This window comes from Gymnoscopelus braueri (assembly GCF_963280865.1).
Source record: "Gymnoscopelus braueri genome assembly, chromosome: 15".
Lineage (NCBI taxonomy): Eukaryota > Metazoa > Chordata > Actinopteri > Myctophiformes > Myctophidae > Gymnoscopelus > Gymnoscopelus braueri.
Genome location: NC_137620.1, coordinates 24,902,063 through 24,926,049, shown reverse-complemented (window position 1 = coordinate 24,926,049; position 23,987 = coordinate 24,902,063). Strand labels below are relative to the sequence as shown.

At 42.4% G+C, this 23,987-nt stretch overlaps 1 protein-coding gene across 2 annotated transcripts in view; it reads left to right on the top strand.

The window, feature by feature from the left end:
* LOC308102272 (GRB10-interacting GYF protein 1-like) overlaps nt 1-23,708 on the top strand; it is a 30,367-nt gene extending 6,659 nt beyond the window's left edge. Inside the window, exons 4-26 of one of the 2 annotated variants that reach the window (XM_080451907.1) lie at nt 4,310-4,439; nt 5,447-5,542; nt 7,773-7,890; nt 8,410-8,518; nt 10,000-10,107; nt 11,168-11,403; nt 12,134-12,366; nt 12,814-12,937; nt 13,780-13,989; nt 15,441-15,595; nt 15,980-16,148; nt 16,370-16,587; nt 16,894-16,991; nt 17,695-17,795; nt 18,289-18,362; nt 19,197-19,334; nt 19,855-20,061; nt 20,513-20,733; nt 21,233-21,390; nt 21,973-22,136; nt 22,608-22,652; nt 22,999-23,143; nt 23,558-23,708. In XM_080451907.1, the coding sequence (XP_080308033.1) occupies nt 4,310-4,439; nt 5,447-5,542; nt 7,773-7,890; nt 8,410-8,518; nt 10,000-10,107; nt 11,168-11,403; nt 12,134-12,366; nt 12,814-12,937; nt 13,780-13,989; nt 15,441-15,595; nt 15,980-16,148; nt 16,370-16,587; nt 16,894-16,991; nt 17,695-17,795; nt 18,289-18,362; nt 19,197-19,334; nt 19,855-20,061; nt 20,513-20,733; nt 21,233-21,390; nt 21,973-22,136; nt 22,608-22,652; nt 22,999-23,143; nt 23,558-23,625 (3,325 nt within the window). In that variant the 3' untranslated portion in view covers nt 23,626-23,708. The remainder of the gene's footprint in view (nt 1-4,309; nt 4,440-5,446; nt 5,543-7,772; nt 7,891-8,409; nt 8,519-9,999; nt 10,108-11,167; nt 11,404-12,133; nt 12,367-12,813; nt 12,938-13,779; nt 13,990-15,440; nt 15,596-15,979; nt 16,149-16,369; nt 16,588-16,893; nt 16,992-17,694; nt 17,796-18,288; nt 18,363-19,196; nt 19,335-19,854; nt 20,062-20,512; nt 20,734-21,232; nt 21,391-21,972; nt 22,137-22,607; nt 22,653-22,998; nt 23,144-23,557) is intronic. The other variant, XM_080451908.1, reaches the window with a different exon arrangement.
* The last annotated feature ends 279 nt before the right edge of the window (nt 23,709-23,987 follow it).

Here is a 23,987-nt window from a genome sequence, read left to right as displayed (position 1 = left end):
TGTGACTCATGGCCTAACTTTACATTTAAGTAATGTTTGGCACCTCAAAAATCTCTGCAAATGATTATACCCCTTCGCACTGAATGTCATGCCAAATTTGAAGAAAAACTAATCTATTTAATGCACAATTGCATACACATACTGTATATCTTCCAACCTGGTAAAGTGTTGAACTGAAAACAAGGACATATCTTTTCTAATGCCAGATATTGGCAAAAGATCTTCAATAGTTGCTCTGTTGATTAGAAAATAATATTCCAAAAATAGTCTTCTCATTGACTTAGATTGCATGAAGAAGCGACTCTCAAAGTCACTCTTTTAACACAAAGCGGATTCTACCAATACTGTATTGTATATACATACTGTAACATTGTTATATATATATATATATATAGGTAAGAACGTTAAGTATGCTAATAAACAAACATCCATGCACCTCCAATTTAAGATTAAGTGGGAATCATCATTGCACCTTGTTAAGAGCAGATTTGGATGTTAAGAGCATTTGGTGCATCCGGAGTTGACTTCTCTCATTCTTTCTCTCAGAAAATAAGAGAAATTTAAGAGAAATTTGCTGCATGAGCCCCATTATGTGTCAAAGTAATGTGCAAGTCAGCATTTATCTAGCCTGGACCCGATACCATGCAGACAAAAAAAAGAAGAAAAATCAATACAGGCAATATTTCAACCTTTGTTTCATCAAAAGAAAGCTTCCTAAAAGCCTTTATGGGCATTTTTCTGAACCGTGACTTGGTTTACACATATTAACGATCTTGTGAAGGAAACCAAGAGCAAAAATGTTATTAGGGAAACCAAAGCATTGGAAGCCAACAACAAAACAACCATTCTACAAGCATGTCATCGAGGAGGGTGGAGACATGCGTCCACTAAACACCAGTGTTTGTAGCCCTGGTTTGTCTTTGTTTTGATGGGAAAGGTATATGGTATTGTATCACATGTACTATTGTATATCGTCTCTGTTGGGTGGAAACCTCATATGTTCAAAACTGTTACTTTTCAGGATTCAAATTCAAAAATAGAGCTTGCAGATCTGCTACTTTTGTGATGCTGTAAAATAATCAAGTAGGGCATCAATTTACAAAAAAACACAAAGTTCAGACATGCAAAAGTGTCACTTTTCAGCTACAGTCACCTTTTTGAACCCAAATAGGGCAATTGTGTGACACCTGAAAGAAAACAACATGTTGTCACCTTTTTCACCTCGGGGCTGTTTGCATGCCTGAAAGTTAGAATATGGAGATGAGAGGTTTCTGCCCGACAACAACGATATTCTGAGTCTCAACAGGAAGATTTTCTGACACCTAGGCTATTAGGGAATTCCGGCTATTAGTTGCCCAAATCCTTTGAGATTTGCAATCTAAAGAAAGAGGTGCTTGGTGGAGACACTGACACTTAAGTGGTCAGGTGGAATGTGAACGCGGTCTTCCTTTATTTTTCATGTTGTACTTGTAAACCATGTTCAATTTCAGGAAGAAATCACTGTTAACTTGAAAACAACAGATTAAACACTTAGTTCATCTCAGTAAGGACTGGTGAGGTTACTACAGTTGGATTTATACAGTTAGCTTTGTACAAAGCCTTTAAGAGAACACGATGAGCCTGCTTTGCAGTTGTGGCCATGAAGTAACCACGATAATGATCCTTTGGTATTACATTATATCCTGTTGTTTTGTTTTTCATGGCTTGTAAATGACCATTTTGGTGACAAATGCTCCCGAAATGTAATGGGTGTGACCTTGAAATATAATTGGGAGCATTTGTGCGAGTGCAAATAATTGTTCTGGTAGAACTATTTGCTGGTCTGTGAATTCGAGTTAGTACACCCAGTCAGTCAGTATGTGCCTTGTGGATGTAGGAAAGGTGCTCTGTAGCATGGAGATAGTTTGATTATTGGCACAACCTAGCGGAGATGTTTCTGATCACTGCTGCACCAACATGCCAGCGCTTTCTGTATCGTCATAAGTGACAGCCCGACATTTGTTCTACCTTCTTCCACTTTTAAACGTTTTACCGTGCTGGTATCTTTGCTGTCTTTCCTTGTTAATTTGCCTCAAATGCACTTTTCTTCTGGACATTTTAAACAAAAGTCAAGCCAAATCACGCTAGGGAGAGATCAGAAAGTGCAATATTGGCTGACATTTGTGCAGAACAAGTCTCATATTTGTCAATCAAACCATTCACGGATGCTCTGAGCACTTGGCATCTTGAAGTTGACACCGTGACAAGTCACGCAAACTATGTGAGGGAGAGGGGGGGCTGATCCATCTGAGCAATGGGGTGTGTGTATGCCCCCGACAGAGTTTGTAAAAGCTGATCACAACAATTAACTAAGACATTAGTGGGGGAAAATAGCTTTTAATGTGTGTGGATTACATAGATTATCAAGCAGTTTCATATTCTCTTGACTACTTTCACATTTCCTGGTTGTTGAGATGCATTCACATTGGGCGCCACGCGATTATTTGCATGACACAATTATAATTATTTGGAGTGATGCAATTCGATATTCAGTCAATGTAATGGGAGGTACACGCTCCGGATATATCAAGAGTCCAGTTTGTTACTATTTGTTTGCCTTGAAGCTTGCACCTTACAATAGGAAAATTAAAATACATGGGAAATATATCGTTTTACAGTACATCTTAACCACATCGGGTAGAGAATTAATGAAAGAGTCCTTAGATAAAAGAAAAACAGACAAAATGCCAAAATCATGCAATCACTGCATCTTTAATGAAATCCTGGCTGAAATCATCACTGCGTTCACATCAGCATGGGATTCACTAATATGTAAACTTCTTTTTTACCTCAACCCCAGTTGGATTTGGGGATTTGGGGACCACAATCTAGGAGTGAACTACATTCACAATGTTTTTCAGAAACTCAATTCCCAAGTCACTCAAACTGGAAATGGTCACTGCTCTTCAGTTATGATAATGCTAACAGAAATTCTCAATTCTCGTCCTCTCATGTCCTCTTCCTCCCCAACCCAACTGCCCCATCATCAGTGAGTGTTTGTGTAGAGCTTAATGGGAGGCGTAGTCTCTGGTTTGCAGGCTCTCCAGCTCTAATGGCCTGTGACTGCTGTATGCATTCTTGGTGCAGTGCCAGCCATGCAAAATATTCTTCCCTTTACACATCTGCAGCCACTCTCCCTCTAGCCTCGTGGACTTGTTTCCTCTGTTGTCCTGGATGCATGGTACAGTACTTGTGGGTGCAGACAACTGGCTAGAACATGCTCCAAGTCTGCATCAAAGTTATTCTGGCACGAGTCAATTTAGAAGAGACAAATGTGTTTATGTTGACATTAATAATAAACCACAAGAAGAAGAAAATATGAAATAAATGCTTGAGTCACAAATGATCTAAAAGTATGATATTTGGCTGAGAGTCCGTCATATCTTGGCTCTTCTTGTATCGAACCCGTTTGGCTGCCTTTATTACAAGTCACAGGCATGTTGATCTCCCTCCTCTCTTTTCTCTTTTTTCCCCCGTTGCATTCTTGCCCTCCGTCTCAATATTACCTCTACCTCTCACCCCCCCCCCCCCCCCCCCCTCGGAGCTACATATGGTTTTGATGTGGTGCCATTACTCAGTGTGACACACTGTGCGGAGGCATGTGAATAGAGCCATTGTTAAGCTGCAGACCTTGGAAGCGGTCCTGCTAGTAATGGCATCTTAAAATGAAATCTTGATATTGGAAGGCTAATGTGTCGTCTGTTTTTAGCCAAGTGGTTTCCGAGGAACCTGCGTGGGAGGATGGTTGATTCCTTACAGAACATTCATAGTGGTTTTTGAAGTGCTGATTTGGTGCCATTTCTTTCCCCCCCTCCTAGTCAGATAAAAAGGAATTCTTATCAACCTTAAACAATAGCCCCTATATCTATATGCCGTGCATAGAGGTGAATTCTCCCCCCCAGGTATTTATATCCGAGATTCTCTCTATTTTGGTTTATCTCAAGTCGAGGGACTGAAAAAGGGCACACATTTTCTCGATTGCTGCATAGTGTCTCTTTGTGAAACATTGTTGCCCCACCATTGTCTTTGTTCATGTCCTTTGTGTGGTGTTTTGACATGGCAAAACACTGGCTTACATTTTTATTTGTATATTTTTTGTTTCGTTTAATGGAAAAAGTGGCAATGACATAAAGAAAAAAAGCTTATATTCCACTTAGGAATATACTTATGAACTCAAGAAGGCTGTATGGTTTGTCTCCTTGATTATTTGTATCCATATTGACTGTAAAGAAACATGGGTTGATGTTCAACTGCCTTGATATCTCCACAGGCTCCGTGCACTGTCCAGTGGGGGGACTGTGACTTCCCCCCCTCCTTCCCCCGCCATGCCAAAGTACAAGCTGGCCGAGTATCGCTACGGCCGAGAGGAGATGTTAGCACTTTATATCAAAGACAACAAGGTGAGGAGGAGGAGACATCTCTCTGCTAATCTTTGATTTAAAGGGATAGTTCAGATTAGGTTATTTATCACCACTGTGGAGTGTTTGATAATAGCAGGGTGTGAATACCACGTTTCAATCTCATAATGTTGTCCACTATAGAAAGTTCAGTTTTTCATAGATTTTCATAGATCTTACGTGAACATTACATATGTTATGGCTTCAACTAGTATTGTTTAATCTGTCGATTATTTGGTGGGGTTTTATTAGGTTGATCAATGAGATTAATAATAATTGGACCATAAAATGGCGGTACATACAAAATGATGGTATCGCAGGTTAACTCATTCCCTGCCTAGAACGTAAAAAACGTAATTATATCCAATTACCAATTCTGCCAAGATTTTTTTTTTTTGACCCAAAGACTAAGGAGATATGATTTTTCGAAGATCTAAACTCCTATCCACTTCCTTGTTAACTTAAAACTTAAAAATTCTGTATCTCGGCTCCTGAGTACTTTTTTTTTTTTCAATGAAAAATCTCTGGCAGTGGGCAAACGCGGCCAGAAATAATTCTGGCAGTGAATGAGTTAAGCTGAACCCAAAAGGACATGTTGGAATTGCTAATATATGTTTACCTAGCAGTCAAAATCATAATGTTTAATTTCTGAATATGGAACCAAGACGAGCATTCACATCACATATTAGAAATGTTTACATCAGTAATCACATAACTGACTACTTGATTACAAAAATGTAATTTTTTTGATGGTCGGTTATTCAAGTGATCGTTTCACTTCTAGTTCATATAAGTGTTTTTGAATAGAAATAACGACTTGTCTGAAGTAAATCAGATGGGTTTCTTAAACACCTGAAGCATCTCTTTGAGTGTGTGCCTAGGGGATGTCTTTGTTTTCGCAGGACTGAGAAATCTCTCCCGATTGTTATTGTGTGCGAAAGGTGAATCTGTGACCTACTGAATTTCCCCCAGGTTTACACGGTTGTTAACATGTCCTTTGGTGTGTTCAGGTCCCAGAGGACATGCAGGATAAGGAGTTTGCTGCTATTCTGCAAGATGAGCCCATGCAGCCCCTGGCACTGGTGCCTCTCACTGAGGAGGAGCAGGTCAGACACTTTTCTCTCTCTCTCTCTCTCTCACACTCTCTCTCTGTGGTGCACACACTTAACTCGTTTTCCCAAATACGTTAACCAGGAAGTGAATGGAGGAGTAAATCTTGCGATCATGTGATCTCCTAGATCTCTGTGTGACTGAGCCTGACTACCCTGCATTTGAACCTGGTTTCCTGCCTAAGTGCTGATTTATAGCCTGCTTGCTCAGGGGATAAATTGAATCTTGACCCAATCAGGTCAAAATTGGTGTCAGATCCTGTGTCTAGATGAGACATGATCTTTGACATGATCTAAATGTCTCAATAGAAGAGCAGGGAGACAAAGTACAACCACCCCACATTGTATAATTTATACAAAATGGCAAAACACATATCATTTTGGGGGTCCGTCACATGAAAAAGTTTTAGCACCACTGATATAGCAACAGAAGAGTTTGAGAACCACTGATATAGCAACAGAAAACTGTTTGGATTTAGAAGACATTTGTAGAATCACACGGGTATCAAACTGGTCAAAATGAGGCAAAATTTGACTTTTTTCGGACCCGTTGTGCACAAGCGGACGGATTGAAGCGCGTGAATGCACACACGGACTCCCACAGTTGTTGCTGCCTTTGTTTTTTCAGCCTGCTGTCTCACTTTCTGCAATAACTACAGTGTCTCGTTTTATGGATTTGGTTTATTATGAAGGTGGTTACTTTTATGATCGGTATTACAGTCGTATACTACAAGAAATATGTGATTAGAGATGAAAAACATGATGTTTTTGTTTTGAGATCCCCACCCTTTCCATTTATAAACCATTTGAAATTGAACGTTGGCAGACAGAAATGTAGAATACTGTCCCTGGTATGTTTCACTTAACAAATGTTTCTTATTCTTCATAAGAAACTAAATTAGACACATTGTAATGCATTTTGCTTACATGTCGCAGTACTTTGAACTGTGTCACACATTTTTCACTTGCTGCTTCCAGACACCTGACATCTCTTGACTTAAACCAGCCTGTCAACATCAGAGACCAGTTTCTGTGCAGTTGTTATTTATTTTCATGTCATTTCAATGTGTTGCCTGCTAGCTCAGTTTAGATTTTAGGTAACGGCTACCTATCGTTCTGCTGTTTACACAACTAGCTCCCCAGCGAGAACTGTGTTGAGTCAGGTACAGACAGTGAGAACTCTGTTGAGAGTCAGGAACTGAGTTAAGAGTCAGGTACAGACGGAGAGAACTGTGTTGAGAGTCAGGTACAGACAGTGAGAACTCTGTGGAGAGTCAGGAACTGAGTTAAGAGTCAGGTACAGATGGTGAGAACTGTGTTGAGAGTCAGGTACAGACAGTGAGAACTCTGTGGAGAGTCAGGAACTGAGTTAAGAGTCAGGTACAGACGGTGATAACTGTTGAGAGTCAGGTACAGACAGTGAGAACTCTGTGGAGAGTCAGGAACTGAGTTAAGAGTCAGGTACAGACGGAGAGAACTGTTTTGAGAGTCGGGTATAGACAGTAGGAGAACTGTGTTGAGAGTCAGGTACAGACAGTGAGAACTCTGTTGAGAGTCAGGAACTGAGTTAATAGTCAGGTACAGACGGTGAGAACTGTTGAGAGTCAGGTACAGACAGTGAGAACTCTGTGGAGAGTCAGGAACTGAGTTAAGAGTCAGGTACAGACGGCGAGAACTGTTTTGAGAGTCGGGTATAGACAGTAGGAGAACTGTGTTGAGAGTCAGGTACAGACAGTGAGAACTCTGTTGAGAGTCAGGAACTGAGTTAAGAGTCAGGTACAGACGGTGAGAACTGTGTTGAGAGTCAGGTACAGACAGTGAGAACTGTGAGTCAGGTACAGACAGTAGGAGAACTGTGTTGAGAGTCAGGTACAGACAGTGGGAGCCGCGAGCGGTGAGGGTCACGGTGGCATCAAAGCGGCTACATAGATAAATGGTAGTATTTTTTTTCTTTTCCTCAAAATCATCCGGCGGGCCAGATTGAACACCTTTGTATATGGGCCGCCAGTTAGACACCCCTGCTCTAATGGCTCTTCTCTCTGCGGTGAACACACTCTAACAGCGGTTCACACATTCCATCTCTTCCCATTTCACTCACATATGCTCTTGTTCAAAGAGATCTATTCTGCTGCTGTGTGACAAACAGTGAGCTCACATTCTTAACATTCCTCCATTTTGCTCTTTCCATTCTGTGTTTTGCCCTGTCTCGCTCTCTCTCGCTGTGCAGAGGAACTTCTCCATGTCTGTGAACAGTGTGGCAGTGCTGAGGCTCATGGGAAAAGGAGTGGGAGGGGCCGCCCCGGCTGGAGTGGTCCGAGGACGAGGGGCCACGCGAGGAGGTCGAGGTAAAAACTAAATCTCCACCAAGGCTTCAATAAAAATATAAAACAATATCTATACAAAATAAAATGTTACACTAAACGACATCAACAAAAACACAACTAAATACGCCACACCACCCGCTATGCATTGGATATGTACTCACAATAAACACTTTACCACCAGAACCCACATTAACACCAGTCAAACCGCAGCACAAAGACTTGAGCTCAAGCTACAATGGACGTGATCCAGAGAAAGCAAAACAGTTTATTCAAGCCGTCCTTTGTAATGTTTATTTCCCCTTCGTCTTCTGCCATCTTGACGGACCACACTTCCTCTTGGCCTGCCCAAATAGTTGTCCTTTTGTCAGTCCACACCTGTGTAAGATTGCTGCACACATGAGTTCACCTTGTACACACGACGCTGTTGGCATATAAATGGCCAATGTAAACACTCAACATCCTCTTCTGGACAGCCGAGGAAATGGCTTGGGAAAATAATGGAGTGTGTCCCTTTGTGTCTATGTCTGTTTTTGTGCCAAGGTCGAGGCCGTGGAGAAGGTGGATTCTACCAAAGAAGTATTGAAGAGGCAGAGGTGGGCTTTGGCCGCAGTGTCCGAGAGATTCACCGCAGTCAGAGCTGGGATGACAGGTAAGTCAACCAACTCCTTTAGGCATCTCTCTGCTCTCTATATACTCTACAAACTGTGGGTTGTTGTGACCATAAGTAGGTGATTTACGTAGGTTATTATGGATCTATACTATTTTTTTATTTGATTAAAAAGGTAACTTAAATAAACATGCTTTTAATGGTTTAACCGTATTACTGGTCAAATGGTTAATCCTGTATAGTGTATATCAACCCACTATTGAACAATGCATACATAAACTGTTGATGTTACTACCACTGCTATAGTATAAAAAATACAGGTAAATTGTTGTTCTGCTGATGTCTAGTATATAGATACAAGGTATCTTGCACATTTGTGACTGAATGCAATGCTTTGGGCCACAAGGGGGCCATGGTAACTTTTCAGCTTTTTACAGATTATGCACAGAATGTAAAGTTTCAAATGTTTCATTTATCGAAATCTGAAAATATTTGAAGAAGCCAGGATAGTCAAAGCAAACGTCTTCCAAAGATTTCACATATTCAGGCCTGTTAATAGGCGTTAACAATGGATAATTTATTCAACCACTAACCACACCTCTAACCACTCGCCCATTGTCACCTGTCAACTCTATAGGAACTTGAAGCAACACATACATTTCACAAAATAGTATTTTGTGAAAATGATGTGGCCTCTAGGCCCTTAGAGACCAGTGGTTCTCAAACCACGGACCCCCATAACCTAGTAACTCTGAGAATGTATAAATGTAACCAAATGGACCATTACGGGTCCATTTATATTTTATCCAAAGTTTACATTTATACACTCTCAGAGTTAAAGACCCAAGGGTCCATTTGGTTATTTTGAGAACGATAACATAATCGGCATGATTTGGCCTATGTCATGCTGATTATGCAGTATAATAACACTGAGAGTGTGTAAATATACCGTAATCAAATTGACCATTGGTCCATTTGGTTACGTTTATTCACTCCCAGAGTTATATACCTTTTTAAGGGTCCGGCCATTCATTGTTGTTCTTTTGAGCACTAGTGGCCTAGACTAGAAAACAAACAAACGTAATAGTTATTTAACCACATGACTGTTACCCTGTATTTTTAGCCTTCTGATCGTTCTTTCTAAGCAATGGACAAAATCATAATGCTGTTAATACTGCTACTGTTGGACGTGACAGACACAGACACATTGCAACATTCAAGGACGCTGTGTGTGACGTCGCCGTCATGCAAGACAGACGTTCATGTGCGTTAAGCAGTAATGGGCTGACGAATCCTTCAGGCTTTTAGTTAATGAACCGACACAACGATACAAACACAACAAAGTTATGAATCAAGCACTAACCTCGCGTCACCAGGCTTTCCACAAGGAGGAAAACAATGAATGAATAATCCTTTCTGCTGAGCAGATCAGAGCAACTTTCGCTATACGCAGAAAGTTACTGAAAGTTTGTTCAGCTACAGTAACTGCATTCTCCATACCGTGCTCCGACATGTAAACACAGACACATGCTTGTGAAGATGGGCGGTGCTCAGGAGGGTGAAACCAGAGACAATACGGCCATTGAACCAATCGACACCTTTCATGCAAATGTTGGGCCTGCATGTTTAAGGTACTCTCCACCCCAAAAGATGCACAGAAACACACACAAAGCAAGCCTTGTTTGAAATATAATTTTAACCATTTAATGACTCTAAAACGGCTATCTGTTGGAATGAAAACCTTCTTCAGCATTTGAACTGTGTTAATATGGCAAAAAACGGAAATCACCCCCAAAACAAATCAAACTTATTTTGCTTGTTACTGCTGTTTCACAACGGCCGACTTGCGGACCTAACCTCCAGACCAAGTCACATTTGTTATGTTGACGTGACTACCTACTTCTGTGACTACTGCTGCTTTTGTATACAAATACTAGGTGCTGTGCTATTACTATTGCTGCTATAAAAGTGTTTTCTGATTTAGTATATACAAGTGTTTTCTGCAGAAAATGGCTTTGCCTTATTTATGCCGTATTATACGCTTTTGTTTTCTCTTGCCATTATTATGTTATGCTGATGGGGATACTTGTTTAAGGCTTCTTATTTATGTGAGGACCTCACATACTTGCATGGTTACTGAGAAATGTCCAACACAGATTGTTAGCATGTTGTAGCATTGCTAATGAAAATGAATGTAGTAGCTACTAGCTACTTCTGGCTTGCTCAGACCGAAGCCATCTTTCAATCATGGCCTTCATTATGATCTGAACTACATCTTGCAAGGTTGTGACGCTATCGCTGTGACAAAATTGGTCCGCAGACATAAACACCACAAAAGGTGATAACTACACCAGCCGTGCTGGTAAAAATCTAAAACAGAATTAACTGTTGTTTTTTTTTTACTTTTAATTAATTTGTCTGAGATACGCAATTGTCTGAGATACACTATTACTGCGGTATTTGAGTATTACATAGTCATAGACCAACACCTAGCTGTAGTACTTCAATCACATCTTACAATACCCTGCAAAGATATACTTTGCATGATTTGCACGCATATTCATGATGAAGTTGTAATTATGATTTCGATATCCTAATTGTCACCATGGGAGCATTGCCATTGCAATGTAACATGCACCACCAAGTCACTCTTGGAAAAATAAATAAAAGTTATTTCTCCATTTGCTCCAGGGGCGAGCGTCGATTTGAGAAGCCGCTGCGCCGAGAGGTGCCGGGGCGCCCCGGAACCTTTGAGGTTGAGCCTGCAGTTCCCGCTGTTCCCGGGAGGAAGGAGTACACGCGCGCAGACAGCGACAACTGGCGCACCCTCCGAGAGGAGCAGCAGGAGGAAGAGGAGGGTGGTGGTGGCGGTGGTGGTGGTGAGCCGGGCAGTAGCTGGAGACTGGCCGGAGTCGTCCGCAGGGATGGTACGGGTTAGACACAAGTCACCTAGGACACTGTTTCCCAAACTCGGGGTCGGGACTCATATGTGAGTCGCAGACTAATTTTTATGGGTCGCGAGTAAATACCCCTTTATTTTTTGTTTCCTACATTTTGTTTTTAATTATTATTTCGAAAGATTTTCAAAAAAAATCCCCAAAATTCAAAATCTTTCAGTTAAAAACAAATTCAAAGGTTTTTCAAAAGAATTCTATTATTATTATTTTAAATATATTAATTAAAGGGGGAAAAAAATACTTTTAAGGAGTAGTGAAAATGACAGATCTACAAGCTCACAACAGTGAGCTTGTAGATCAGCTATTTTCACTAGTTTGGGTCCCGGGGAGACATCAAATCTGTCTTTTGTGTCTCGAGCTAAAAGGTTTGGGAACCACTGACCTAGGAGAAATGCATCTCTGTTCTGTTACTGTACAATGATGAGATTCTGCATCGGCATACACGTATAAGTACCAGAGGAACCCAAGAGCTATTCAACTGTTAGTGTTTTTGAAGGATTTAGCCTCCGGGCAGGGGATTATAATTTTGCATTCCATTCGTCCTACCGTCCATCCGAGATGTTGACTAGAACTTATGTCCAACACCATAAAAGCCTAGCATGACCAAGCTACTATGTGGTTACATCTAAACAATTTTCCTGTGTGTAGAGTAATTAATTGATATAAAATAAACTAATCCATCATGTCTCTCGTCTTCCAGATGGTGGTCCTCGCTCAGCTGGCTGGCGGGACAACACTGGCCCAGAGATGAGCCGCCGCAGGAAGTTTGACTTTGACTTCCGGGACGCGGACGGGCACGGTGGCGGCCGCAGGCGTGCTGCAAGCGAAGGACTGGACGGGGACGACAGGAGCGGTTTGCCCGAGTGGTGTACGGATGATGGGGACGGCGAGATGGGCACCTTTGACTCCTCAGGAGCCTTCATGTGCATCACAGTGAGTGTGTTGAAGCTTGATCCATTAAAACCGGGAAAGCATCTTGTGTCATTTTATATTTTAGAAGTTTTTCCGAAAAATCTTAGGATTTAGAATAGTGGCTTAGAACAGTGGTTCTCAAAAATAGCAGATGTACAATCTCACAGTGCGTCACTTTGCACTTTCTTTTCTGCATTTATTGATAGTAATATTAGTAGAGAATGACAGGAAAGGGTGAGAGAGAGAGACAGGGAGTGACACGCAGAAAAGGTTGTCAGGATCGGCATTCGAATTAGAGCCTACATGTGGTATGCGCCTGGACCTTTTCGTGTTGTGGTTATGAGACATTTGTTGATTTTAACAGCTGATTTAATAAAGTCTTATATACGCAGTATGTATGCCTTCATGAATATCCATCTTAATGGTTGTCTTTCTCCACTACTTGTGTCCCTTTTCCCCCCCTTTCAGAAGGGTGGCCAAGATATGATCCTGGAGGAGGAGCTGGACTTCCAGGGGATCGAGGAGGAGGAAGAGGAGGAGAGCTATGCTGACGCAGAGAGAAGTTATAATGGAGGAGGAGACAAAGACACGGGTGAGAAAAGACACATCGTCGTCTTTCAGAACGCCTCTATTTGTTTGTGACGGAGATTGGGTTTTCATACACGTTTTGTGATTGTTTTCCATATCACGTATCCTAAACTGATTCGATACCTTAAACCATAAACCAAAATAACCAGCACCCATATATTGTACTGTTGTACCAGTACTGTATATTAATTAAGTCAAGTCAATTGTATTTATAAAGCACAGAGGTTGACCAAAGTGCTGCACAGCATACAGAACAAAAAATACAAGAAGAACAACAATGTTACACAAAATATACAAATGCACATAATAGGATACAAAGTTTTGTAAACAAATTACAAATAATGAAGGAGAACATGGAGGTTTAAGCGGCACAAGAAAAGAGTCCAAGCATTTCTCCATGGAGACTACACAGCATATTTGTCGCACTGACTGTACCATATGCGGTTTGCACGTTCGTCTTTAAATTTATATTGCACTGTTTCATGTTCTCGCACATTGACAAAAAAAAACTGTCCCTGTATGTCTAACATACATATTAGCAATAAAATGGTTCTGATTCAGAATGATGGGACTACCACAGAAAGAACATGATCATCACCACCAGAGAATATTAAAACAAGAATCCCTATTACGTTATTATATATACCCAAATCACCCCCTGAAGATGTGCATTGGCCTAATATTTAGAATAGTCGTGCAATCCAGATAAGATTGTTTTTTTTCTCCATTTTATATCCAACATCGCAAGCAACGCTCAAAACAAGAGCAAGCATGGAGGGGGAAATTAGCAAATTGGACACCAGTTTGTTTATGGTCTCCACCATGTTTCATTCCTCCCCCCGACAGAGCGTGAAGAAGCTGCCTCTGGTGTGGGTGATCGCGAGGCAAAGGCAGCATCTCCCCCCTCCTTCTCTTCCTTCTCTTCCTCCGCTCCTCCGGCCCTCTCTGCTCCTTTCATGGCCACAGAGACCCAGCCCAGCACCGCTGGCATGGTGGTCGACAACCCCCAGCTGACCAACAGCCACCCTGCCAAGGCCAGCAGCATGCCAAGTGAAGGTACAGTGCATGCACCATTTCCAATTCTGGGTGATTAAGGTCCCTGTTCTGTGAGCTTAAACCTGGCATATAGAGACCGCCCTTAACTCTTTCACTGCCAGACTTATTTCAGAATGTGTTGTCCCATTGCCAGGAAAAAGGTGCATTTTTCCTCTGTTTGTTTTTTAACATTGAAGTGAATGGAGCAGCAATTTTTTGGATAGCGTTATCTCCTAGTTCCTTTGAGATAAACCCCCCCAAAAAAATACCAAAAAATTCAGAAAAAATCAACAAAAAAAAAGATAATAATAATAATATTTTTTTTTTCTTCATATTTTCGTCTTTCCGTCATTGGCCATGATAGCCATAGAGCCATCGGACGGGAATTCCCGTCCGGGGCAGTCAAAGAGTTAATGGGATATTTCACTTTCAAACATGTCTGTCATTTTAACGTCTATTCAGGCTTTTGTGAGCACCCCAGACAGTTTTTAAGCTGCTTGATTCAGTATTTAGATATTTGATATTCCCCCTCACGCATTAGAAGGACAATATCAGTCACCAGAACCATGGATGGGTATTTTTGATGAATTATTCATGGTTAAAATGGAGTTTGAAGTTACAATGGGTTTGTATAGGAAGGGTCAGATAAAATTAATATCAAATATCTAAATACTGAATCAAGCAACGTAAATTGGTGCTCACAAAAGCCTGAGTAGACGTTAAAAGGACTCCAAACATGTTTGAAAGTGAAATATCCCTTAAAGGCTCCTTCCCACATAGTTTTGTGTGATGTAATAGATGCAATATTCCCTCTAGTGTTCAATATAAGGAAATGCATTTATTTTACGGATGAATCAAAGCAATATTTTTTTATTCATACGAAGTGCATTTGAATACCCTGAGAATCTAAAATAAAATGTATAATTATTAACTTAGTCAAGCAACTGAATTGAACCAAATAGGATCTTCTGCTGTGTCCTATCAAATGGTGCATAATGTGCTCTAGATAAATAATTATATATTTTTTTAATCCATTAATTAGAGGTTAAAAAATGCTTTTAAGAAGTAGTGAAAATAGCAGATCTACAAGCTCACAACACGTTTTAGATTGGCTGTTTTCACTAGTTTGGGTCCCTGGGAGACATCAAATTTCACTTTTGGGCCTCAAGCTTAAAAGTTTGGGAACCACTTTTCTAGGGGTTAAGTGTCTTGTTCAGGGGCACTTCGACACATAGCCGGGGCCGGGATGCGAACCCGGGACTGTGTGTTTCCCAGACAGTGTGTTTCTCTACCCATTCAGCTATGGCTGCCCAAACAAAACTTCAATTCCTCTATTCTGACATTGCTGTAAATCTGTGTTCTATCTAATCTATGTTCAGTCAGCTCCATATGTTCCCTCTCTGTCTCAAGTGAGGGACTCCTGCCCAAAGTACTTTGCCTTGTTTTCCTAAGGATTGTTTATGTTGTGTCAGATATGGGTCCAGTAGGCTACTCCAAGGCCCGGTCGAGCCCCAACAACACCACCTCCTCCAGCCTGCCGCCACCTCCTCCTTCCTCTGCTGCTCCGCTCCTCCCTCTATCCGGAGGAGACACCGAGGATGATGAGGGCATGAAGCACCTCCAGCAGGTAGGAGGAGCATATATATATATTCTCCATCATCTTTTTGCTATTAGTTGAAGTATAGTCTCTCCCAGACACACTGTTGGCTCTCACAATTTTCAAACGCTACCACCTATCAGTCTTATGCATTGGAAGCGCTGAAAATGTTAAGAAAATAATGCGGAGTCTCGCCTCCCCATTTCTCCATTTCGTCTTTGCAGTGGTGTAAATAATTCCTACTATAGATCAAATTAGTTTAAGCCTATCTAGCTCACTGCTTAGCAGAAACGGCGATTCCAAAATATATCTTAAATATATTTAAAAAAATCATTTTAAAAATGTTATATATATATATATAGTAGAAACATTTTCCCAGCAACTGAATACATTGTCCCCCTGTGTGCCGTGCAGGAGGCAGAGAAGATGGTGGCGTCACTGCAGGACACCTCTCTGGAGGAGGAGTGCTTCACCCAGGCCCTTCAGCATCAGCAGGAGAGCAGGAATACAGCTGCTGCACTGCCCCTGTCACATGAGGCCGCCATGAAGTGGTTCTACAAGGACCCCCAGGGGGAGATCCAGGGTATTCCCACACACACACACACACACATTTAGATTCAAATAAAGCTCTCAACCTGGGGTTTGAACCTGGGTCTCCCGCGCCAGCAGAAATTTCTACTGCTGAGCTAAGACGGGGCACTTTTTAACTTGATTTTCTTTTTTTCCTTTTTGGCAGAATGTTTGCCTATTTTGACATACCCAACATTGGAACACTAAAAGTGTCTCTTCCTCCCCGTGCTCCAGGTCCGTTCACCACAGTGGAGATGTGCGAGTGGTTCCAGGCAGGCTACTTCACCATGACCCTACTGGTGAAGAGGGGCTGTGATGAGGGCTTCCAGCCCCTGGGCGATGTCATCAAGATGTGGGGCCGCGTGCCCTTCGCCCCGGGGCCCTCTCCGCCGCCCCTGCTGATGAGACAGCCACCGTGCCCACCGCCCGCCCGGGACCGCTCCGCTGGAACTGTGAGTCGGAGCTCAGCCAACGTGTGGGGGGGGGTGGATTAGTATTTTTTTTCTCAGTGCATTTAGTGTTCATGTTCAGATGTTCAAGAACAATACTTGACATGGACATTTATTGAACAGGGATAATCTGCGGACCAAAACCGTACCAGTGGAAATGTGGACAGAGACTTGGTTTTAAGTACTACTAAAGCCAAAGCATTTGCTAACCACCCTGCTCTTTCACGTTGCTGTTTAAATGGAATGAAGTCCTGTGTGTCTGACTGTGTATTGAACCATGTGGCTCTGTGTCTGTCCTCCTCTCTGCAGGGTGACCAGGATCGCCTCAAGCAGAAGCAACAGGAGCAAGCAGCTGCCGCCATCTATCAGCAGCTCCAACAGCAGCAGCTATTCCAGCTCATTAACAGGTGTGTGTGCGTGCGTGCGTGTGTGGGTGCGTGCACGGCCATCCTCTTCAGTTTATGGATGATTCTAGCAAGGAGACTTATGACAACCTTTGTCAACATCCTGTCAGCTCAACACCACTAGCAAATAAAAAATACAATTGAAGCAAAAAGGCTTAAAGGAGGAGTTCACCCAAAAAATTACTTATTTTCTATCAATTGCACACCCTATGAAGTCTTGAATCCATGGATTCTTTTTTGTTTTTGTCGCATTCCTAAGCCAATAATTTGATTCCCGTGTCCTACCGGCTAATGTATCCGGTAGGAGACACAAAGTAGATTATTTGTGTCTCCTACCGGAAATACACACGGTCATCAAATTATTGTCTTAGGAATGCCACAAAAACAAAAAATAAATCCATGAAATCAAGGCTTCATGGGGTGTGTAATTGATAGAAAATAAGTAATTTTTTGGGTGAACTCCTCCTTTAAGGACATTTTTCATGCTGGCTGGTTAACAACTTAACAGCTGTCTATCTGATCTGAATCCGTTCTTGTACAGTATTGTATAGTGCACATGTATAGTTTTGATCCACAGCCTGTAGATTCAGCAGTGTTGCCATTTACAGCCTGAAACCCTCTGTACTGTGCAGTGTAATTTGGCGTGTGTTGATATTGGTCGTGGTTTTTTGATGTGAAGTCATTTGGTTGTGATGGTGCGTTTCAGGTGCAGTGAGCAGGGTATAATGCCTTCGATGAACAGGTCGATGTCAGTGCCAGATACAGGGTCCATGTGGGACATGCATACCTCAGCTTCACAGCCATCAGGTACAGCATTGGCCGTAACACGCACACACATTTGTGTAACTTTTTTACAATTCTTTGCCATTATTAACCCTAACATCGAAAATATCTACAAGCTCACAACGTCCCGCAGAGTTGTAGAGTCGCTATTTTCGATGCAATGACACCAGCTCACAACTAAGTATTAACTCCATCCCCACTCCTAAACATAACCTCTAAATTCCTAATCCTGACCCTAATCCCAACTTGAACCCTTTCCTAAGCCTTAATCTAAAAAAATGTTTTAAACCATAAAACAACCATTTCTCTTCTGAGGACTGGGAAGATTATCCTCAACGATGTTCATTTCATAACTTCTACTATACTTGTGGGGACATTTGGCCCTCACAAGTATAGTAATGCGTACACAAATATGTACACACACACGCACACACACACACACACACACACACACACACACACACACTATTGTCCCTGACAAATAGTGACAACCCCGCCCTTTTCTTTTCTGCTGTAGGCGGTGAAGCCAATCTTTGGGACTTAACAATGAATTCGTCTACTCAGGGTCCAACTCTCGAACAGCTTCAAAAGGTGAGCTCAGTCGCCCCCTGGAGGCCGAATGCTAACACATGCGAACACATTTAGAATGTTATGCGTTCCTGCTACACATTTGTACATTTTCAGATGTCATTTACATATTCAGTACATGGTCTATTGTACATGGAGAGAAATAAATAAGTCATTAGAGCACTAGTGCTCATTGATGGTATCAGAAACAAAGTATATTTTACTTAGATGGTTGAATCAAAGCTAAACACATACTTTTTGTTTGTCTGTCATGAGGTTAACTTGGTATTTTGTGACTTAGTGTACATATTTGGCTGCACTGCCAAGAAATTGAATAAAGGGTGTGAGTTGGATGACTTGAAAATGTAATCAAGGATAAACAATATGTAAAGAAGCTAATACTGTAGAAAATGCAGTTAGTTGTCCCCGGGTATATCACGATATCTTTTCCTAAATACCACTGTCGATATTGTAACGATAATATCGTATTCTGAGGATAAAATGATGTATTTATTTTTTCATTTCCAAAGCAGTGAAAATAGTCGGGGAGTACAAACTCACAACGTTGTGAGCTTGTAGATTGGCTATTTTCACTATTATACTATTATACTACAACTATGTTTGAAAGTATGAAATCGGGCTTAAATGATTAAAACCAGGAAATGGCAACACTTGTGCCATATCACGATATTACGGTATTAAAAATCCCAGACAATATCCGATATATTGCCCTGCCCTAGTCGAGTACATCTCTGAGGAGGGTTCTTAGAACTCGTGTTTGGACGTCAGAAGAAAATTTTTACCCCGCTGTCTGTCCGTGACCTGGACCCCACTTGACACTGCCCTGACCTCTTCCAGCTCCAGCAAGAAAGACGAGACGCTGAACTCAGGGCGAAGCGTGAGGAAGAGGAGCAGCGTAAGCGGAGGGAGGAGAAGAGGAGGCTGCTGGAGGAGCAGAAGAGAAGGGATGACGAGGAGCTGTTCAGACGCAAGCAGGTGAGAGGAGGAAAGAACCTTTAGGAGTCATGTCGGCTTGTCAGCCTGCATTCTGTTTAAAGCTATAGTTCACCCCTAAAACTCGATTTTGTCACCCCATGGAGACTTGAATTCATGGATATTTTTTTTGATACAAAGGAGACTCTTTGTGTCTCCTACCGAAACCACTACCGGTCATCAAATTATTGGCTTAGGAATGCGACAAAAAACAAAAAATCAAACAAAAAATCACCATAAATTCAAGTCTCCATGGGGTGACTAATCGATAGAAAAAAAGTCATTTTGGGGGTGAACTATCTCTTTAAGGCTGCAACTGTCTGTTATGTTCTTAGCGATTATTCTGTTGACTACTTTTTCGATTGATAAATCAAACCTAAATATGCAAATCAATCATACCTAATAAAAGAAGAAGAAAAATGAACCGGGGAGAGAAGAAAACCCTGATTGAGACAAAAAAACAAGAAAAGGCTTATATTTTGGTTCTTCATAATTAATTAAGTTGTGTGATCCTTTCTTTTAGTGTCGTCAGCAGCAGGATTTGATCATGAAGTTGCTCCAGCAGGCCCCCCAACAGCAGGGGCCCGGAGCCAGTGGCTCAGGCTGGAGCGGGTCTCCTTCTTCCGGCATCCCCAAGTCAGGAAAGCCCCCGGCTCTGGCCCTGCTGGAGATGCAGGAGGCCGAGAGGCTCCTAAAGCAGCAGCAGAGAGCACAGCAGCAGAGAGAGCGCGTGAGTAACCTACTGATGGAGGACATTGTTCTCTCCATTGTTGTGGCCCAAAACCACTTGAATACTGTACTCTGTATAGAAACAAGTTGAGGCAAATCACCAACAAACTTAAAACTGTCACTATTTCATGTGATCAATCATAGTCTTTGTTTCATGAGACCCTGTCTGTTATGCTGTTTTGAACTTTATTATGAAGCGAGGAAAATGGAGACATCGTAACAGTTCACGCTGTTGTAATTTTCTTTATGGTAATGCCTATTATGTTTGGCGGATTTGGAAACGGACTAATCCCGCTAATGATCAGAGCCCCCGATATGGCATTTACATGAATGAATGACATAAGCTTCTGGCTTTTTCCCCCTTCTTTCCTTCTCCTCCTTAACATGTGTTCATGTCCAGTTGTTTGGAACACTATTGTAACTGTCCTGATGTCTCTGTTCTCTCTCTGCAGCACGCTGGCATGTCGATGGGGGGTTCCTCCATGGGGAGCCAGTGGGCGGACGGTGTGGGCATGTGGGGAGGGCCTGGGGGCCTGGAGGGTAAGAGTGGCAGCGGGGGCTCATCCGGGGGCATGGGCATGTGGGACGAGGCGGTGAAGAACCAGGTCACCATGCGCGGTAACAGCAACAATAACATGGGCATGAAGAACAGTCGCAGCAGCCCCTCTCTCAGGTAACTGTTTTGTTAAACTTGAATGCCTTTGGTTTCTAAATATTTGATGAACAACTTGTTTTTTTTATTCCATAGTATCTTTTATTTGTGGAGTCGGGGCAGCAAGTTCTATACAAGGGGCAGATAGAATCAGAATCAACTCGCCGTTACAGAAAGAGTTAGAATAGGGCAGAAGATGGGCCCCACACCAGTATTTATTGATGTGGGACCTGTGTATCTCATGGCCTACAACATCCTCTGAGATGGCATTGTGTCCATGTAATCATTAGAAAACATATCGCACACCAACACAGCCAACATTAATTAATCTAGACAATACAGTCTTATGAATCAGGTCTGGAGTGTCTTCAGCGTTAGAGGGCTGGCGATCAGTCGATCCTCCTAATCTCAATGTAATTGTCTGGAGTGACGTGAAGCAAAATCCAAACTCTGAAAGTGCACTTTGACTTGACAGGTAATGTGCAGAAATAACTAACTTCATGTGTGTGTGTGTGTCCAGCGAACAGTACATGATGCGTCGTAAGCGCACAGAGGAGGAGGAGAAGCTGTTGAAGCTGCTACAGGGCATGAAGCCTCAGGATGGCTTCACCACCTGGTGTGAACAGATGCTGCACGCCCTCAACACCTCCGCCAACAACTCCTCTTCCTCTCTGGACGGTAGGACAGCTCTTAAAGCTAGATTTAGACGCGTGTGCTGGTGCCGCACACGGAAAATTGCTTATCTGGTGTGCAACAGCATGCGCAATGAAGTATATCAAGCCCTTAATGACTGATTTATATTTGGTAGTGCACCAATATTGCACACTGAAAATAACCAGGCTACAAGCTTGCACCACCGACGTGTCAGCGGGCAACAATGTATAAATCAGGCTTTTGTCTTCTTCAGCTCTGTAAAGGGGGGTAAATTCACTAGGTTCAGGATTTGTGGCATGTGAAGAAAGTCTTTATTTATAAAGGAACTGGTTATCATCCAAGGTGAAATGTCTTCAGTAACTGGTGTCCTTTAAAGAAAACCGTTCTCCATTATTTAAATTGGATGTCCCTAATCCTATCCTCAAAAACGTAACTCCCGCTAGTAGATTTGTTTCACTTCCTCTCAGGAGGCTAGCTTATCTGGTACAACCCACGTCCTGTCATTACTTAAAGCCTTTCCCCTCTCTGTGTGTTTTCCTGTCGTGACTCATGTCGTTACTCTCCTTGTACTATTGTTATTGACTCAAACTTTTTGTGTGTGTGAAGTTGCCACTATCGTGGCGTACCTGAAGGAGGTGGAGTCTCCCTATGCAGTGCTGGACTTTATCCGGTCCTACCTAGGGGACACAGTGGAAGCCAAAGAGTTCGCCAAACAGTTCCTGGAGCGACGTGCCAAACAGAAAGCCAACCAACAGAGACAGCAGCAGCAGGTGGGGCTTAGGCCACACGTACATGTGAAGGAAAACCAGACATACAAGAAAACCTACATCAAGTCATATGCTTAGGATTATGGCCACTAATCAGATTGGGATAACACAGTGGTTCTCAAGCAGATCTACAAGCTCACATCGCAACCCGTTGTGAGCTTGTAGATTGGCTATGTTTGCTACTTTACACATTAATCTAGTTTCTTTCTGCCCGACGGCAAGGATATCAACATAATGTTTATTTGCTCCATATATTGTGAGTGACTACAGTCACCAACAATATATTTAAAGCTGATAAACTGTGGTCAACTAAAATCTTATCGATGACTAATCAACAACAGCAGCTGATTACAAATGTGTGTGAGCACGTGGGCTTTGATTGTATCTCATGGCCTACAACATCCTCTGAGATGGCATTGTGTCCATGTAATCATTAGAAATCATTAATTTCTTCAATGTTTCTTGTGAATTCAGCTATCAAAGGAAGTGGCTGGACTAAACATGAACTTCCCACTGCAGGTAAATCCTCAACTTCCTGTCTACTGTGTAACTTGACTCTGAGGCAATTAGAATACTCACTGGATAGTGCATTGTTGAATGGATGCTGGTACCCACTAGATATTGCATTGTTAACTGGATGGTACCCACTAGAAATTGCATTGTTGAATTGATAGTATAAGTGACTACTGTATGGTACAGAACTAGAAAAATATAATCTGCTCGAATTGCCAGCCCTATTTTGGTCTATTTTATAGTTTGTGCAACAAACTATGAAATAGTGCTTTAGTGGTTAAAAACTCTTCCTATTGTTTTCCCATTTATTTTGACCCTTTCCACCCCCCTGTCTCCTCTCTGTGTTCTCCAGGACTCTATGCGGGGCATGAACCCAAACACCCTGCAGTCCATGTTCCAGGCCGCACAGATGGGCAAGGCTGGTCTCTATGACAACCAGGGAGGAAAGCTGAAGAAGAAACAGCCCATGATGCTGCACTCTGACCCCAGCATCTTAGGTAGGAGGCCTCTCCCATCAGCACATGATGGAACCATTCATCATCGTTTGCTTTCATTCATCTGCTGCATCACAGGTTTATGATGCCACAGATCAGAGACAATCACAGATAGTTGGGTACAGGGTTTGATTTGCTAGGGGGGGATTGGTGGGATTTCATGCCTCTGCTTTTGATATCTCCCCTCTGCTCGTTATTTTTTCATGGCTAATCGGGATGTGTTTTATCCCTGCTTCTGTTTAGACTGACTTAAAATACATGCATTTCCATTTGGGAAATATAGACGGTTCTGATATGTTTCTACCCGTTTGTGTGTAACCTGACGTTTTTACCTCCACGCTCTCATCTTCCTACTCCTCCCCACTCGCTTTGTTCTGTCTCCTCTCCCTCCTCTTTGTCCTCCCTCTCTCCCTGCAGGGTACTCATTCCATAACACAGGCGAGTGTCTGAGCCTGAATGAGATGGAGATGGTGGAGGATTACTGATGTGACGCAGCGCAGCAGCAATAGCTACCTGAGGCCTTCTTGTCTTTTAATCAGACAAAACATGATAACGAATGTGCACTGCTGGGGGAACCGGGCGGGGGGGCGGGGTGGGGCGGGCTGTGTGGGGGACAGGGAGAGGAGTGCAAGGGAGGTGGCGGGGTGGGAGGACGTTGAATCTCTGTGCCTCCCACTCTTTCGACTCCCTCAGAACCGAAAAAAAAGGGCTCCCTGCTGCACCAATTGATCACTTGAGCGGGGGAGAGGGTGGGTGAGGTTTAAAGGAAGATGGGTTTCCTCTGGCACTCAAAAGATTAAGCACCTTATACTGAACTAATGCACTTTATTAAGATGGGATTTGAATA